Source organism: Poecile atricapillus, chromosome 12 (genome assembly GCF_030490865.1).
Source record: "Poecile atricapillus isolate bPoeAtr1 chromosome 12, bPoeAtr1.hap1, whole genome shotgun sequence".
Taxonomy (NCBI): domain Eukaryota; kingdom Metazoa; phylum Chordata; class Aves; order Passeriformes; family Paridae; genus Poecile; species Poecile atricapillus.
In genome coordinates, this window is record NC_081260.1 from 995,646 (window position 1) to 1,012,373 (window position 16,728).

Here is a 16,728-nt window from a genome sequence, read left to right on the forward strand (position 1 = left end):
GCCAAACCAAATCTAAGTGAGCCTCAGTGGGGACAATCCTGTGTGGCTGCTCTTTATTCCGAGGGCAGGACAGTGCCATGGTCAGACAGAGGGTCTCATTCAGCAGTGCAGACCTGCAGACGTGACCAGAATGGGAAAGGGGGGGATGTGTTTCATCAGACTCAGCTTTCTGAGGCTTTTTCACCTGCTGCAAGGCTTAGTGCACCGTTTCATGTCCGTGCTGCTGGAAGCAGATGAGCACTGACACTCTGGGGTGGTGGTGACCACTGCGGGTCTCTGGGAAATCCCTCCCAGCCCCGGCTCCTGCTCGCCCCATCAGTGCTGGCACTCACTGGAGGACTCATCTTCCAGAGCCCCATTTTAGGGTGCTGTGAGTTCTTTTGGGATCGCCTGGGCTGTGTGAGCAGGAGCAACGCAGCCCCTGGGCTCTGCCCCACGTCCCCATGGGTCCCCATGCCACCGGCGCTGTGCCACAGCCTGATGCTGTCCCAGTCCAGCTGACCTGAGTCCCCTCATCCCCTCCTGCCCTGGCTCTCCTCTCCTCCTGCAGATTGTCACCCGCTCCCCTCACTCCTGCAGTCCTGTGCATTCTTCCTGCTGCAGCCCCAGCGCTCGTGCCGTGGGTGCTGGCTCCCCACTGCCCTGTTTCTTGGGGGCAGGAGGGTCACATCCCCTCCCCGGGCTCTGTGACGCTGCCACACGGGAGCTGCGGCTGCCCAGCTGGACATGGAGAGGGGCATTGTGTGCCCGTGATCCCTCCGGTGCCCGTGATCCCTCCAGTGCCTGTGATCCCTCCGGTGCCCGTGATCCCTCCGGTGCCCGTGACCCCTCTGGTGCCTGTGATCCCACCGGCGGGTGTCGGTGTCCCCGTGGCTGCTCCCGCCTCGCCGTGCCGGGTCCCGGGAGGGGCCAGGCCCGCTGCCTGCAGCCCTGCCGGTCCCCGCCGCTCCGCTGGGGATGCTGAGGGCACCCGGTCCGCGCTCGGAGCCGGCTCGGTGCCGGTGCCGGAGCGGGGAGCGCAGGGCGGAGCCGCGCGGTGCCGGTGCCGGTACGAGGGGCGGGGACTGGCCGTGCCGGTTGCCAGTGCCGGTGGCGCTCGGCGGGGCGGGACCGTGCAGTGCCGTAGCCGGTGCGTGGGGCGGGGCGGTGCCGGTGCCGGTGCGTGGGGTGGAGCCGTGTTGTGCCGGTGCCCCTCCGCGGGGCGGGGACGAGCTGTGCCGTAGCTGGGGCGTGGGGCGGAGACGAGCGGTGCCGGTGCCGCTGTCCGGAGCCGTGCCGGTGCCGCTCCGCGGGCCCCCATGAGCCGGTGAGGCGGCGGCGGTGCGGGAGGGATGGCGGCGGGCGGCGGCGGGGGGCGACCGCCGGGCCCCGACCCCGCGCTGGAGCCCTACGTGCAGACCCGCATCTTCAAAATCATCGTGATCGGAGACTCCAACGTGGGCAAGACGTGCCTGACCTTCCGCTTCTGCGGGGGCACCTTCCCCGGCAAGACCGAGGCCACCATCGGCGTGGATTTCCGCGAGAAGACGGTGGAGATCGAGGGGGAGCGCATCAAGGTGGGCCCCGCACGGCTCCGGGCTGGCCCCGCTCAGCCCCCGGTGGTCTCACACCGGCCCCGGAGGGCCCCGCTCCGCCCTCTGTGGGTTCCACACCGGTTCCGGTGGGCCCCGCAGCGGCGCCGACCCGGCCGGCAGCCGGTCCCCATCCCTGCCTCTTGCCGAGCCCCTCCTGGGGGCTTTTCCTTTCATCGCAGCTGGAGGGAGGGAACAGGGCCAGGGGAGAATTCTCGTCCCCGTGCTGCAGAGATGGCCCTGGAGCAGTCCCCGCTGCCTTGTCAGTGTTTCTGGGGCTGCAGAGATCAGCAGGGACGGCTCGGGGTGAGTCACGGCCACCCTGCCATGGGCACAGCTGGATGCTCACAGCACTCGGGTGGCTCCAGCTCCAAACTCTGGACCAGCGGAGGGATGGGGACAGAGCTCTGTGCCACAGCCAGGGGCTCTGGGGAGGCAGAGGGCGGTGGGCTGGCAGCAGCCACGCTGGAAGGCTGAGAGCTCTCACAGGCCCCTCTCACGGGCTCGGCCGCTGTGCCAGCGGGGCTGGAACCTGCTCCCAGCCGTGCCTGGATGAATTTGCTTGTGAAGGCTGGTGTGACACCCGGAAAGGATGATCAGCCCAGACCTGGAGAGCTCTGGCTGGTGTGTCAGAGCGGATCTGCCACTGGTTGGACACCACCGGGGGCAGAGTTTGTGCTGCAGCCTGGCCTGCCCAGCTGTGGGGATCAGCACCCACACTCCCTGAGGCTGGTGCTGCAGGAACAAACATTGCTGCTGTGCTGACAGATGGCTGATCAAAAGTTGAACTTGCAATGAAACCAGAGCTTGTGTTGGTGTCTGAGAGCTTTGGTTGTGCTTCTAGGCTGTCCATGAATGCTTTTCTCTCTCCTCTGGAGGTGCTCGCTGTCCCTGCCCTCCCCAGCTCTGTCCAGTCCCACGGTGCCGCTCTGAGCTGTGGTGCAGGCTGGCGTGGAGCCTGTTTGCTGCCACTATCCGGAAAATGTTGCCAGGTTTCCTACCTTTGGATATTATTTGAGGTCCAGTGGGCAGGAGTGGGAGGCAGTGCAGCAAACTGGCCTTTTCCTGGGATTTGTATCCAAGAGAGGAGGTGAGAGATGGGAGAGGGACCCTCCCTCTCTTGCTCTGCCTGGGAGAGACTGGCCCTGAGAGGACTGAGCAGCAGCTCTGCTTTGCCAGTGTTTTTCGGAGGCAGGTACTGCCTCCATGGAAATTGCCACTTCCAGGCTACCAAACACTACCAGGAGAAGCCAGCCTGAGCCCTGGGGCACTCTGCTGGTTACCAGCGTCCATCCAAGCTCGGTGTCACTGACCAGCACTGTCTACACCCAGACATTCAGCCAGTTCCCAATCCACCTCACTGCTCCTCCAGCCCAGAGGCCTCCTGGCATCTCTGTCACTTGGATCAGGAAGTTGTCATCGATGGTGTCCTGGAATGTTCTGGATTGCCTATGCCCTGCTGTGCAGCCTTTACAGGAGGTGTTGGAGTGGCTGAAGTTCCCTGAGAGAACCAGGGGCTGCAAACACAAGGCTGCTGCTCACTGTCCATGGAGCACCTCATCTCCATAGCAGAGACCCCCTACAATGTCACCTGTGATGTTCTGCTCTTTAATCCTCCCCCATGAGCTCTGCTGGCTCCTCACCCATCCCCACAGAGCTCCCAGCCCTCCCACTGTGCTCCCACAAAAGGAGTGGCTCCCCCTCCTCATTTTCTCTTTTCCTCTGTGAAATCAGTGTTCTCACTCATGGCGTAGGATCTGGTGCACAAATAGACATGGATCTGTTGGAATGAGTCCAGAGGAGGCTGCAAAGATGTTTGGAGGGCTGCAGCCCCTCTGCTCTGAAGCCAGGCTGGCAGAGCAGGGGTTCTTCAGCCTAGAGAAGAGAAGGCTCCGGGGAGACCTTACCCCCTTCCAGTGCATAAAAGGGCTCCAAGAGAGCTGGAGAGGGACTTGGGACAAGGGATGGAGGGACAGGACAATGGCCATAAGCTGAAGGATGGCAGGTTTAGATTGGATATTGGGAGGAAATTCTTGGCTGTGAGGATGGTGAGGCCCTGGCACAGGTTGCTCAGAGAAGCTGTGGCTGCCTCCTGATCCCTGGAAGTGTCCAAGGCCAGCTTGGAGAGCCTGGGGTAGTGGGAGGTGTCCCTGCCATCGACAGGGGCTTGGACTGGATGATCTTTAAGTTCCCTTCCAGTGCAAACCATGCTGGGACTCTCTGGAAGCCCGAGAGCAGGAAGCCCTCCCCACGGCCCTGCCAGGGCTCCACACTCCTGTAGCCTCTTTTCTTGTCTGCTTCCCTTCCCAGGTGCAGGTGTGGGACACGGCTGGCCAGGAGAGGTTTCGGAAGAGCATGGTGGAGCACTACTACCGCAACGTGCACGCCGTGGTCTTCGTGTACGACGTGACCAAGATGAGCTCCTTCAGCAACCTCAAGACGTGGATCGAGGAGTGCAACGGGCACGCCGTGCCCCCGCTCGTGCCCAGGGTGCTCGTGGGGAACAAGTGTGACTTGAAAGACCTGATCCAGGTGCCATCCAGCCTGGCCCTCAAGTTCGCCGACGCTCACAACATGCTTTTGTTTGAGACCTCGGCCAAGGACCCGCAGGAGAGCCAGAACGTGGACGCGATTTTCATGTGCCTGGTGTGCCGGCTGAAGGCGCAGCGCTCGCTGCCCTGCCGGGACACGGAGGGCTGGCCGGCGCAGCCCCAGCCGCAGCCCCGGCGGCAGGAGGAGGCCGGCGGGAGAGGCTCCTGCCCGTGCTGAGCGGGACCGGCCCGGACCCCAATAAAGGCTCTGACCCCTGCGCTCCGCCTCTTGCTTTGCGCCTCAGCCCGCTCGGCCGCAATCGGCTGTGACCGGCCCGGCTCGGCCGCAATCGGCCCGGCTCGGCAACAGTCGGTTCGGTTCGGCAACAGTCGGTTCGGTGCGGCTTGCAGGGCTCGGTTCCAATTGGTCCTATTCGGCTGCAGTCGGTCCTATTCGGTTCCAATCGGCCCTGTTCGGCCGTGCTCGGGCTATCTCGGTTATTATTAACCTGACTCGGCTACAATCGGCCACGCTCGGCTCTACTCGGCTATAATCGCTCGACTCGGCTGCTCTCGGCTACACGGCCTCGGCTCGGGGCGGGGCGGTGTCGCGCGCAGGCGCAGTGCGCGCCGCCGCCATGAAGTAGGTGTGGGGGTATGGAGGGGAGGCCGGGCCCGGTGCGGTCCCGCCGGTGCCGGTACTGACGGTGCCGGTGCTGACGGTGCCTCCTCCGCAGCCCCCTGACGAAGGTGAAGCTGATCAATGAGCTGAACGCGCGGGAGGCGGAGCTGGGCGTGCAGGAGGCGGTGTCGTGGCACGCGGAGTACAAGGACAGCGCTTGGATCTTTGTGGGTACGGGCCGGGCCGGGGGCGGCGGCCGCTGCCGGTGCTGTGGAGCCGCTCCTCCCGTCCCTTCTCCCCGCAGGCGGGCTGCACTACGAGCTGACGGAGGGCGATGTCATCTGCGTGTTCTCGCAGTAAGTGCCGCAGCCCCGGGCGCGCCGTCCCGGGCGCTGCCGGCCGCTGACACCGTGCGGGCCGCAGGTACGGGGAGATCGTCAACATCAACCTCGTGCGGGACAAGAAGACCGGCAAGTCCAAGGGCTTTTGCTTCCTGTGCTATGAGGACCAGAGGAGCACCATCCTGGCTGTGGATAACTTCAATGGGATCAAGGTAAGTGCAGGTGCCGTGGCTCCCTGGGGGCTGCTCGGGCCGGCCCCGGTGGCCCGGAGCTGCCCGTGACAGCCCGGCCCCGCAGATCAAGGGCCGGACCATCCGCGTGGACCATGTGGCCAACTACCGGCCCCCCAAGGAGTCCGAGGACTGGGATGAGGTGACCAGAGCCCTCCATGCCAAGGGCTGCGGCGTCAAAACGCCACCTCACACCTCGTCCGACTCCCCGTCTGAGGATGAGGATGTGCCCGTGAAGAAGCAGAAAGGTGAGGAGCGTTCCTGGCAGGCTGGGTCCCAGGTGGGAGTGCCCATGGTAGGGTTTGGGGGCTGGAGTCTGCATGGAGGGAAGGTTGGAGAAAGAAAAATGGGCACAAAATGAGGGTGGGAACAAGGTGTTGCTACAGAGTGCTGAGGAGATGCTCAAAAATGAGGGAGAAGAAGGAGAGCCGAGAGGGAAGAGTCCTCGCAGGTAATTTCCACAGAGAGGCTCACAGTATTACTGAGGAATGAATGGGGGGTTCTCAGCATTCCGAGTGGTGTGGAAACGCCCGGCCTTGCTGGGAAGAACATGATGTGAGTGATAAAGAGAGAAGTGGGATGGCTGCAGTTGGAGGAGCAAGAAGTCATGATTGGAAGTGGACTGGGATCTCCCTGATGGGGAAGCAGACTGGGAAATTGGGTGGAGTGGGAGAATTTGTAGTGGAAGAAGAGTTGGGATGGTGCCAGGGGAGCCATGGGGAGCAAGGTGCTCCTGGAGTCTGGTGCATCCCAAAATATGAACCCTAATTCCAGAGAAGCAGCGGAGCAGAGCAGAGCGGTCAAAGTCGAGCCCACAGGCTGGGAAGCGGGTGAGCACGGAGGAGCCCCATGCCAGGATCAGGATCAAGAAGGAGAAGGAGGACCCCGGGTACGAGCGCTACGCTGGCGGGAACGGCGACAGGAACGCCGGCAGCAGGACACAGCGGGAGGAGGAGCAGCGGCGGCACCAGCGGCACTCGGACAGGAGGGGGGACAAGAACTGCCACCAGCAGAGGGGCCACAGCGGCTCCTGGGAGGAGCGGGAGAGGAAGGACGAGGCTGGCAGGAGGGGAGACGGGCACAGCAGTCGGCAAGACACGTCCCCCAGGGGCAGCAAGTCCCGGGAGCCGCACTCCAGGCACAGGGAGCGGGGCTCTGGCAGAGACTCCGGCCGCTGCTGAGCCCTTTGGGGTGAGGGAGGCCCTGGGCCTGCTCTGAGCTCCTGGGATGCCACGGCTGGACCTTTCACCTGGGAGCTTCCCCTTGCCTCTCATCCCACCCTGGGCCGGGGCTCTCCACGCTGCCCATGCTGCTGGCTGGGACAGGGGTTTGTCCTTCGACCGGGGAGGGTGTCAAGTGGAGAAGGCTGGGAGCAGCAGGATGCTCCTCTTCCCTAAATCCTTGGGGCGGTGTCCTCCTCTTGCACTGGGGGCAGAGGCTGCTGGGTGTCTTGTCTGGCCTCCTGGGCCAGGTTTGGGCCCTGTGCCCACCCAGCATCTTCTGGATTCCATGATGTATCCACTGGGCTGCACCGCCGTGTCGGGGTGATTTATCATGGATTTGTTTAAAGGTTTCTTAATAAAAGTTCCTGTGGCGGGAGCAGTGTACGTGTCTGTAGGCCAGGGAGGAGGCGTCACCTGTTTGTGTTACACTGATTTTGGGTTTATTTGGCCGGAGAACCGGGAGCGCTGGAGTGGGGGATTCACGGGGTGGAGAAGGGAGGGGCTTTAGCTGGGTTCGGTTCCTACAACGAGTAATCCCTCCAGTCCGGGTCCGCTCCGGTTCCGGAGGGGAGAACCTTCCCCGGAGACACCCGGGGGGATGCGGCGGGGTTGGGGTGGGGGTAGCCCCTGCGGCTTCCGCGGTACCGGCGTCCCGGTCCCGGCGCGGGCGGTCCTTGTGTCCCGGTACTGGCGGTCCCGGTGTCCCGCTCCCGGTCCTGGCGGTCCCGGTGTCCCGGTCCCGGCGGGGCGGTCCCGGTGTCCCGGTGCTGGCGGTCCCGGTGTCCCGGTCCCGGCGTCCCGGTCCCGGCGGGGCGGTCCCGCTGCGGTGCCGCCGGGGCCGGCAGGGGGCGCGCGCGGTGCAGAGCCCGGTTCCGGTGGCGATTCCGGTTCCGGTCCCGGCCCGGTGGCGGTGTCCGCCCGCCATGCCATGTCCGCGCTCAACTGGAAACCCTTCGTGTATGGCGGGCTCGCCTCCATCGTGGCCGAGTTCGGTGAGGAGCGGGGCCGGGCGGGAGCGCTCCGGGTACCGGTACCGGGGACCGGCGGGCGCTCAGGCCGCTGTCCCCGCTGTCCCCGCAGGCACGTTCCCCGTGGACCTCACCAAGACGCGGCTGCAGGTGCAGGGGCAGAGCAGCGACGCGCGGTTCCGCGAGGTCCGGTACCGGGGCATGTTCCACGCGCTCTTCCGCATCTGCCGCGAGGAGGGCGGACGGGCCCTGTACTCGGGGTGAGCACCGGGGCCATCCATCCCCACCGGGACCCATCCATCCCCACCGGGACCCATCCATCCCCACCGGGACCATCCATCCCCACCGGGACCCATCCATCCCCACCGGGACCCATCCATCCCCACCGGGATCCATCCATCCCCACCGGGACACCACCGTCCGCCGCGGCTCCTTCCGTCCAGCCGGGCCTCCCCGGTGCCTGCCCCGCTCCTTCCCCTCCGGCCCGGGAGCTCCCATCGCCTCTGCTGGGCTCCATCTTCGTGCCGGCATCCCCGTCCGCCCACCCGGGACCTCTCCCGCATCCCGGGACCTCTCCCATACCCCGGGACCTCTCCCACACCCCGGCATCTCCCCCGCCTTCCCCGGCTCTCCCCCACGCGTTCCGGCTTCTTCCCCTCCGCCCACCCCAGCCCTGCTTCTGTCCCGGTACCCCCTCCCCAGCCCGGGTCTCCTCTTCCCCCTTCTGTCCCGGTACCCGCTGTCCCTGCCCATCCCGGCCCCCATTTCCTGCACGCTGCTGCGATCCCCTGGGATCCCTCCCTGCCCCGAGCCCCGAGCGGAGTCTCCCGGTGTTCCCGAGGCCAGGGCTGGTGGGTGCCATCCCCCCGCGCTGGGGACTCGTGGGGCAATCTCGGTTATCCCGGGTTATCCCGGTTATCCCGATTATCCCGGGTTATCCCGGTTATCCCGGGTTATCCCCGGTTATCCCGGGTTATCCCGGCTATCCCGGTTATCTCGGTTATCCCGGGTTATCCCGGCTATCCTGGTTATCCCGGATTATCCCGGGTTATCCCGGGCTATCCCGGCTATCCCGGTTATCCGGGTTATCCCGGGTTATCCCTGGTTATCCCGGGTTATCCCGGTTATCCCGGTTATCTGGGTTATCCCGGGTTATCCCCGGTTATCCCGGGCTATCCCGGCTATCCCGGTTATCCCGGTTATCCGGGTTATCCCGGGTTATCCCTGGTTATCCCGGGTTATCCCGGTTATCCCGGTTATCCCGGATTATCCCGGTTATCCCGGGCTATCCCGGCTATCCCGGCTATCCCGGTTATCCCGGGCAGAGCTGCGTTTCCCGGCAGGGGGTGGCCCTGGCCCGCGGGGATGCTGAGGGTCCATCCCCCGCAGGATCGCCCCGGCGCTGCTGAGACAGGCGTCCTACGGCACCATCAAGATCGGGATCTACCAGAGCCTGAAGCGGCTCTTCGTGGATCGCATGGAAGGTCGGTGCTGGGGACGGGCAGTGCGGGCCCCTCCCAGCTCCCCACCTCACACCCCGGGCTGTGTTTTGCTCCTCGTTCCTTCCCAGCCCCAGATTCCCACAGGAGTGGAGCTCCATTACTGTGCTGTGCTTTTATTTGCCAGTGAGAGCAAGGATTGGATTTAATCCCCATGGGAACCTCACCATGCTCTGCACTGCCTGCAGGCCCTACCCAAACACCTCCCTCCAGTCAGGCTCCTTCCTTTCACGGAGTCCTGGGAGAATCACAGAATCATTTAGATGGGAAAAGACCTCCAAGATCACCAAGCCAAATCCTTGTCCCCAGCCCAGAGCTCTGAGTGCCACATCCAGCCCTTCCTTGGACACCTCCAGGGATGGGGACTCCAGACCTCCCTGGGCAGCCCCTTCCAATGCCTAACCTTCCTTTCCATGAGGAAATTCCTCCTGATGTCCAACCTGAGCCTCCCCTGGCACAGCCTGGCACAGTCTGGATAGGAATTGTGCAGCTCTGTAGCTTTGGCCCTGACTGCAAAGGTGAGGTTCCACCAGTGCCCTTGACTCGTGCCCTCTGCAGCTCCTGCCAGGGGAGTGCAGCTGCTGTTCCTGAGGGGGAGATTTTCATCCCTGCTGTGACATGAGGGAATGTTGTAATGCTGTTCCAGCCTGGGAAAGCGGATGGGTGGGCAAAACGCAGGGAGCTGTGCCAGGGCAGGTTTGGGTTGGTATCAGCAGAAGGTTTTGTCCCCCAGAGGGTGCAGGCACTGCCCAGGCTCCCCAGGGAATGGGCACTTCCAGAGCTCCAGGAGTGTTTGTGCAGCGCTCCCAGACACAGGGTGGGATTGTTGGGGTGTCTGTGCAGGGCCAGGGGTTAGACTGGATGATCCTCATGGAACTCTTCCATCTCAGGATCTCCTGTGGCTCTAGAGGTCCTTTCAGGGCTGCTGTCCTGCTCCAGTGGTGCCTCTCCCTGGCTGGCCCCACACCCCTCGCTGTTCCAGCCCTTTCAGCTGTGCCTGAGTGTTTGTGTCCCTGCAGGCCTGGGGCAGCCTGGTGTCCTCTGGGAAGTGGCGTGGTCAGTACCAGCAAAGGCCTGTGCCTTTTCCCAGTGTAACCATCCTCCTAATGCTGGGCTTGGAATCTGGGGTTATTCCCTGGCACTAACCACATCTAACTCCCTGCCTGTTCTCGAGCCTCAGCTGGCTCCAGGGCCTGGGGAAACGCTGGCTTGTCCCTCTCTGTCTGCCTCTGTCCTGGCCCATCCCTGCAATGAGTAATCTCAGATAACTGGTCACAATTTTCACATGTCCCAGGATTTCCTTCTCGTCCCTCAGCCCCTCTGGGAGCGCACTGCTGAGCGTTTCAGCTGCTGCCTCCTGTCCCTGGCAGGTGTTGGACAGACCTGCCCAGCCCTGCTCCCTCAGCTTCACCATGTGATTTGGGAGCTGAGCTGCTCTGCTCTGTTCACTGTGCCCCTCCCGTCAGGGTCTCACCTTCTTTCCTTGCTTGCAGATGAAACGTTGCTCCTCAATGTGATCTGTGGGGTGGTCTCGGGGGTCATCTCCTCTGCGCTGGCCAATCCCACAGATGTGCTGAAGGTAAGGGCTGCTCCTGCCTGCCCCTGGGACCTGTGGGAGGAGCAGCTCAGTGCTCCCTGAGCCACCAGCTCTGCTCATTTGGGGTTTTTAATGGATGGGGACCAAAGCCCAGGGTAATTAACAGGTGTTTAAAAACACAGCTCTTAAAGATCACAGAATCCTGGTACGGTTTGGGTTGGGACAGACATGAAAAACCATCTCCTTGGGCAGGGACACCTCCCACTGCAGCAGGTTGCTCCAAACCCTGTCCAGCTTGGCCTGGAATCCTGCATCCTTGCAGGGATGGAGCAGCCACGGCTTCTCTGGGCAGCAAGGACCATGACATCTGTCCTGGTGAGGGGTGGGAGCTGTGGCTCGACCTGGGCCAGGTGAGCAGGTGGCAGCCAGCTGCTGCTGTCCCTTGGTCACAGTGCTGGCACTGCCTGTTATGTGGAGTGAGCAGAGCCCAGTGGGGCCCTGGGCAGAGAGAGCCTGGAGAACTTCCCCATCTTCTCCCTGTGTAGATCCCCCTTTTGGGGCTGCTTCCAGGGGAAAGGCCTTGTCCCTCGTGTCCCTGTGTCCCCACCCTGCTGCTGTCCCTGCCCCCTGCCTGCTGCCATCCTCGTCCCTGTGGTGTGCAGGGAGAGGGACATGGAGAACAGTGTGGGCTCTGAGCTGCTCTGTTCCTTCTTCCAGGAGTTCCATGGAGCTGCTGTCCCTGTGTCTTGGTTTGAAAAGACAGGTGTCTGCTAAGGAAGGCAGGAGCCTCCCTTGAAATGGAAAAAATGTAAACTTCCTCCCTCCAAATTATTATAATTTTGAAATTAAGGGGCTCTCAGGCAAAGATATGGGAGTAGGAATAACAGTCCTTTACTAGGATGTATAAATAAAAAAACCTCCAAACCTACAACTTAATAGGAAAATGAAAATAAAATACAATAGTACAAAAAGCACTGCCAGAGTCAGAATCCAATGTGATACTCTGCTGGGCAGGGTGTTGGTAGCAGTGGGATTAAATGGTGGCTGCAGCCCTGGAGTGCCAGATGTGGCTCTGGTGAAGCTGTGACCCTGTAGAAGGGTGCAGTTTCCCTCTGAAGGTCCAGAGCTGCTGTAGATGGCTCCTGTTTTCCTCTGGGAATCCACCAGTGGAAAAAAGGCTGCCTGTGGTGTTCCAAAGCTCAGATTGTAGCCAGGTAGGAATGCTTGGCTCCTCCCCCTGGCTGGAGCATCTCCCAGTGGGATGATGGAATTTTCTCAGTCCTGCAGTGAGACCCAATGGATCACGGAGAGCAGAGATCCCCCTGGAGGGAGGATGGGTCCTGGAAGGGATAAAGAACACTGCCCCAGCTGGTTTTAGCAGCTGGTGATAGAATACATCCCTCTGGTTACACCTTGCATTGCAACCCAAGACACCCCGGTGTCCCCGGTGTCCCCGGTGTCCCTGCCCTGTGGGCAGGTGCTGGTGTCAGGACAGGTGTTGATGGGCTCCTGCTGACTCTTCCCTTCTTTTCAGATCCGAATGCAGGCTCAGGGCAGCTTGTTCCAGGGTGGGATGATCGGCAGCTTCATTGACATTTACCAGCAGGAAGGTACCCGAGGCCTCTGGAGGGTGAGCACCGACTCCCAGAGCCCCCAGCAGCAGCAGAACTGACAAAAGTCTTGGGGAAGCTGCTGCTCTCCTGCTGTTCTGTAGCAAGGAGCACCTGGAGCCCCTCCTGGCTCCTTAAACTGCTGCTCTTGTGGGGCAGAATCTTTCCTGGTGTTAGAATTGGTGAGGGGTGACAGCCTAGTTCCCACTGCTGGTGTTGGGAGTGTGGAGTTAATCCAGCTGGAATGACATCCAGGGTGGAGACATCCTCCTGGGCCTTGGAGCAAAGCTGGGGAGCAGTTGGTGTGCCTGCAGGGAGGCTGCAGGGGAGGCTGTCAGGAGAAGCCCCTGGGGAGGTGGCAGCAGGTGGTGACAGTGTCCCTGCTCCACAGGGAGTTGTCCCCACGGCCCAGCGAGCGGCCATCGTGGTGGGAGTGGAGCTGCCGGTCTACGACATCACCAAGAAGCATCTGATCCTGTCAGGCCTCATGGGGGACACCATCTTTGCCCACTTCGTGTGAGTACCTGCTGCAGGCTTGGAGGGGCGTGAGGGACAGGAGCCTGGGGGGACTGGGGAGAGACCATCCATGGGGCGAGTGCTCTGGAGCGGCAGGGAACAGGGTCAGTGCTCCCAGGGGTCTGGAGCAGGGTCAGTGCTCCCAGAGCAGGGTCAGGGCTCCCAGGGGTCTGGAGCAGGGTCAGTGCTCCCAGAGCAGGGTCAGTGCTCCCAGAGCAGGGTCAGTGCTCCCAGAGCAGGGTCAGGGCTCCCACAGGATTTGGAGCAGGGTCAGTGCTCCCAGAGCAGGATCAGGGCTCCCAGAGCAGGATCAGGGCTCCCAGGGGTCTGGAGCAGGGTCAGTGCCCCCACAGGATCTGCTGTGTCAGGTGGAACAGCTCAGTCAGCAGCAGGTATGGAATCATTAAGGCTGGGTAAGATCTCCAAGGCCACTGAGTCCATCCATTCCCCCAGCACTGCCAAGGCCACCACGAATCCACCTCCACATCCCAGAGACCTCCCTGGGGAAGGAGCTGGCAGAAACCCTTTGGTGACATGAAATGCCAGCTTGGTTCCAGCTGGCTGATGACAGAAATGCTGCTGCCCCACATCTGTGCCCTGCTGTGAACCAGGCAGCTCTGTGATCCTTCCTGGTGTCTTTGCTCTTCCTCCCTCCTTCCCAAAGCAGTGTTTGCTCTGCTGGGAGGGATGTGCAGTCCCAGGGGGTGCCTTCAGGTGGGAGTCACCTGGGCAGCAGCTGGGAGCCTTGCAGGGCTGCTGTGGAGCCAGCTGTGGGCTCAGCTGAGGCTCTGAGTTAGCTGAGCTGAGCTTTTCCCTCCCAGCGGGGTCCTGTGGCCGGCCAGCTCCTGCTGCTGCCCCTTTTCCAGCTGGGAGCAGGTGGTGCAGCTCAGTCCATGGCTGAATGCCTTTGCTGAAGGCCAGGGGAGGTGTTGAGTGCCCGTGGGAGCGGGAGTGGCCGTGCCTGACGCGGTGTGTGCAGTTCCAGCTTCACGTGCGGGCTGGCGGGGGCCATCGCCTCCAACCCCGTGGACGTGGTGCGGACGCGGATGATGAACCAGCGCGCCATCGTGGGCAGCACCGAGCTCTACAAGGGCACCCTGGACGGCCTGGTCAAGGTGAGGGGACAGCCCTGTCCTGGAAGGCTGGCCAGGCCCCAGCACCACGCTGCAGGGAGCCCTGGGGTCCTGGTGACACAATGTGACATCAGTGAGGCGGGAGAGGGCCTAGAGTCGCTTCCCTGAGGCTGCTGAGCATCCTCCCAGCCTCCTGGGACCAGATTTGGGCCATGATGCAGTTAGGTGGGTTCAGAGACTGCAGGTGATGCTTCACACACCTGCACAGGTCTGGGCAGGGCCAGCGTGGCACACGTGGCACTGGGAGGTGGCAGGGCACGGGCCTGGAGTGTCCCCTCACCCATTTGTCTCTGTCCCCAGACGTGGAAGAGCGAGGGCTTCTTTGCACTCTACAAAGGCTTCTGGCCCAACTGGCTGCGTCTGGGTCCCTGGAACATCATCGTATCCTTGCCTGTGTGCTGGGACCTGGTGGAGCAGGACATGGGGAGAGCCCAGCTGGGATGGGCAGGGCAGGGCTGACACCCCTGGGGGCACTGGGGACCCCAATGGGCACTGCTGATGGTTCCTGTAGAGCCTCTGAGGCCTTGGCTGGGACCCTGCCTGGCCTGGGCTGCAGGAGATTCCTGGATGAGCTCCTGTTTGGGAGGGAACCGTGGGGAATGTTCTGCTGCTGACTCTGTGCAGGACCAGCGCTGCTGTGTGCTGAGCCACGCCACACACTGCCTGCTGAAACTGGGTGGGGAATTCACTGCAAAGAGCTCCCAGCCTGGGCTCAGAGCCACTTCCCTCTCCCAGTGGTCTGGGCCAGGCTGGGTTTGCCCTGGGTGCTCTTGGCTGTGCCCCAGCTCTCTCCTGCCTGGGCAGGTCAGGCTGTGCTGCCTGGACAGCACAGGGAGCTCCATGGGTGCCTTCAAGGAGCTCCCTGTGGGTGTCCAGCCCAGCTGAATGCTCTGCCCACCCTGCCAGTCAGCTGCCTCACATCCGTCCCACATCTGTCCTTGACTCTCCCTTCAGTTTTTTATCACATACGAGCAGTTGAAGCGCCTCCCCTTCTGAGAGCTGCCTTCATCTCACCAGAGTCATCCTCGGGGCTGGCAGCAGAGCTGTGCTGCCGCCTCCCCCTCCATCCCACTGTCCCCATGTTGTGGTGTTTGGTCCCTGTGGGCTGGGCTGTCCCCACATGCATGGTCCCTGGAGCAGCTGGGAGCTGCGCGATTCCCACCGGAGGTGTCCGCGTGCCTGGGCCTGCAGGAATATCTTCTGTGAAGATCTGTGCATTCCAGTGGCCTTTGGGGCACTGTGGCTGGCAGGTGTGGGTGTCCTCCCGTGCCCCTGGGGCGAGGCTGGGGCCCAGGAAGGTGCCATTATCATGTTTCTTGCAGAACTTGTGACTTCATTAAATTATTTATTGACTGGATGTCTCGAGTTTGGGTCTTGCTTGGACTCTCTCCAGCATCAGGGAAAAGGCTCCCCACACATCTCCCTGGGCAAACAGAGGGTGTGGAACAGCAGCAGAACCCTTCTTGTGGCTGCTGCAGTGCAGAGCCCGAGTGTTCCTGAGCCCTGCCAGCCCTGGGCTGCAGGCAGAGCCCCCCATCCCCTCCCTCCTGCCACACCCAGCCTCTCCCCAGTTACTGTTTGACAGGAACGCTCAGTCCTGCCCCTGGAATTCCTGGCAGCTTGGATTTTTCCAGCTCATGAGGCAGAAGAGGCTTGTGACGCTTTGTGTAGGGGCTGGAGCTGTGACTGTCAGACCCTGTGAAGGTCACCCCTACCCCGGGAGGTGTGAGGGGTGTTGTGGGATTCCCTGGCACGAGGATGCACAGGCTCTGCTTTCAGGAATTCCTTTGTTACCAGTTACTATTGGGTAAATACACTCGTGGCTAGCAAAGTGAGTGAGTGTGGACGTGGAATTGTTATTTTTTGCTGTTGGTAGCACTTGCTAGATTTCACTGGAAGTATCACGGCAAAGTTCACCCAGCTCCTGCAGGAGTGAGGTCAGTCAATGATGGCCAAGGTGTCTCTGGATCCAACACATTCCATGGAGCCTGGAGCCAGCCTGGTGTTCCTGGGCATCCAAAGGGCTGTGCAGGGGGAGCCCCAGGACAGAGAGAGGCTCTTTGGGACAGCAGCCAGTTCCTTCTGCCTGGATCCATCAGTGGGCAGAGGACACCGGCTCCTGGAGGGCCTGGCTGTCTCCTGCCTGCATCCCAGCCCTCCCTGCAGCTCCCAGCAATTCCTGGGTTCCAGCCTCCCCAAGGATGCCCTGGGCTCCCTGTTGTGCCTGCCAGGGGCACTGCAGGTTCCCAGCTGTGGCTGCTGCTTTCCCAGGCTGGCAGAAGTTTCTGTGTGTGAGCACACATCCCTTGGCAGTGCCTTCCCCCACAGTGACCAGGTCACCCTCAGGGCTGCTGCTCCAGCAGGGTGTCAGTGGTGTTCCCTTGGTCCCAGCAGCAAGAAGCTGTCCTGGGTCTGCCAGTGACCCCCAGGAGCTGTGCTGGACACTGGGAACCCTCTGTGCTTGTCCCCATTCCCAGCCCCTGCGTGTGAGCAGGCACTGCTCTGCTCCAGCCCCTGGGGGGGACGGCCACCGCCCCAGTGCCACCGTGGCAGCTTCCTGCCAGGTGCTCCCTGCTCACCCCCTGCTCCAGGGTTGTCTGGAAACGTGGCTGGAGGGGAGGGACCTCGGCGGGCACAGCAGCCAGTCCAGCAGTCCCTGCTGCGGGCAGCTGCTGGCAGAGCTCTGCTTCCCCCAGGGACACCCCTGATCCCCAGGGACACCCCTGATCCTCAGGGACACCCCTGATCCCCAGGGACACCCCTGATCCTCAGGGACACCTCTGCTTCTCCCAGGGACACTCCTGATACCCAGGGACACCTCTGATCCCCAGGGACACCCCTGATCCCCAGGGACTGCTGTTCCCAGATTCCTGCTGTTCCCAGATTCCTGCTGTTCCCGGATTCCTGCTGTTCCCAGATTCCTGCTGCTCCCCAGGGACTGCTGTTC

At 62.4% G+C, this 16,728-nt stretch overlaps 3 protein-coding genes across 4 annotated transcripts; all 3 read left to right on the forward strand.

The window, feature by feature from the left end:
• Positions 1-1,155: 1,155 nt before the first annotated feature.
• RAB33A (RAB33A, member RAS oncogene family) lies at positions 1,156-4,380 on the forward strand. Of its 2 annotated transcripts, none has more exons than XM_058847613.1 (2): positions 1,156-1,556; positions 3,882-4,380. In XM_058847613.1, the coding sequence occupies exons 1-2, from the start codon at positions 1,332-1,334 to the stop codon at positions 4,338-4,340; spliced, it is 684 nt and encodes a 227-aa protein (XP_058703596.1). In that variant the 5' UTR covers positions 1,156-1,331; the 3' UTR covers positions 4,341-4,380. The 2 variants fall into 2 exon arrangements, with proteins under 2 accessions (XP_058703596.1, XP_058703597.1); XM_058847614.1 differs by having other exon boundaries at positions 1,163-1,556; positions 3,888-4,380.
• Positions 4,381-4,733: 353 nt separating this feature from the next.
• RBMX2 (RNA binding motif protein X-linked 2) lies at positions 4,734-6,920 on the forward strand. Its single transcript, XM_058847608.1, has 6 exons — positions 4,734-4,745; positions 4,840-4,955; positions 5,029-5,080; positions 5,148-5,277; positions 5,363-5,543; positions 6,070-6,920. The coding sequence occupies exons 1-6, from the start codon at positions 4,741-4,743 to the stop codon at positions 6,474-6,476; spliced, it is 891 nt and encodes a 296-aa protein (XP_058703591.1). The 5' UTR covers positions 4,734-4,740; the 3' UTR covers positions 6,477-6,920.
• Positions 6,921-7,390: 470 nt separating this feature from the next.
• SLC25A14 (solute carrier family 25 member 14) lies at positions 7,391-15,138 on the forward strand. Its single transcript, XM_058847609.1, has 9 exons — positions 7,391-7,510; positions 7,599-7,746; positions 8,876-8,970; positions 10,479-10,564; positions 12,057-12,152; positions 12,524-12,648; positions 13,628-13,763; positions 14,082-14,162; positions 14,736-15,138. The coding sequence occupies exons 1-9, from the start codon at positions 7,447-7,449 to the stop codon at positions 14,775-14,777; spliced, it is 873 nt and encodes a 290-aa protein (XP_058703592.1). The 5' UTR covers positions 7,391-7,446; the 3' UTR covers positions 14,778-15,138.
• Positions 15,139-16,728: the final 1,590 nt, after the last annotated feature.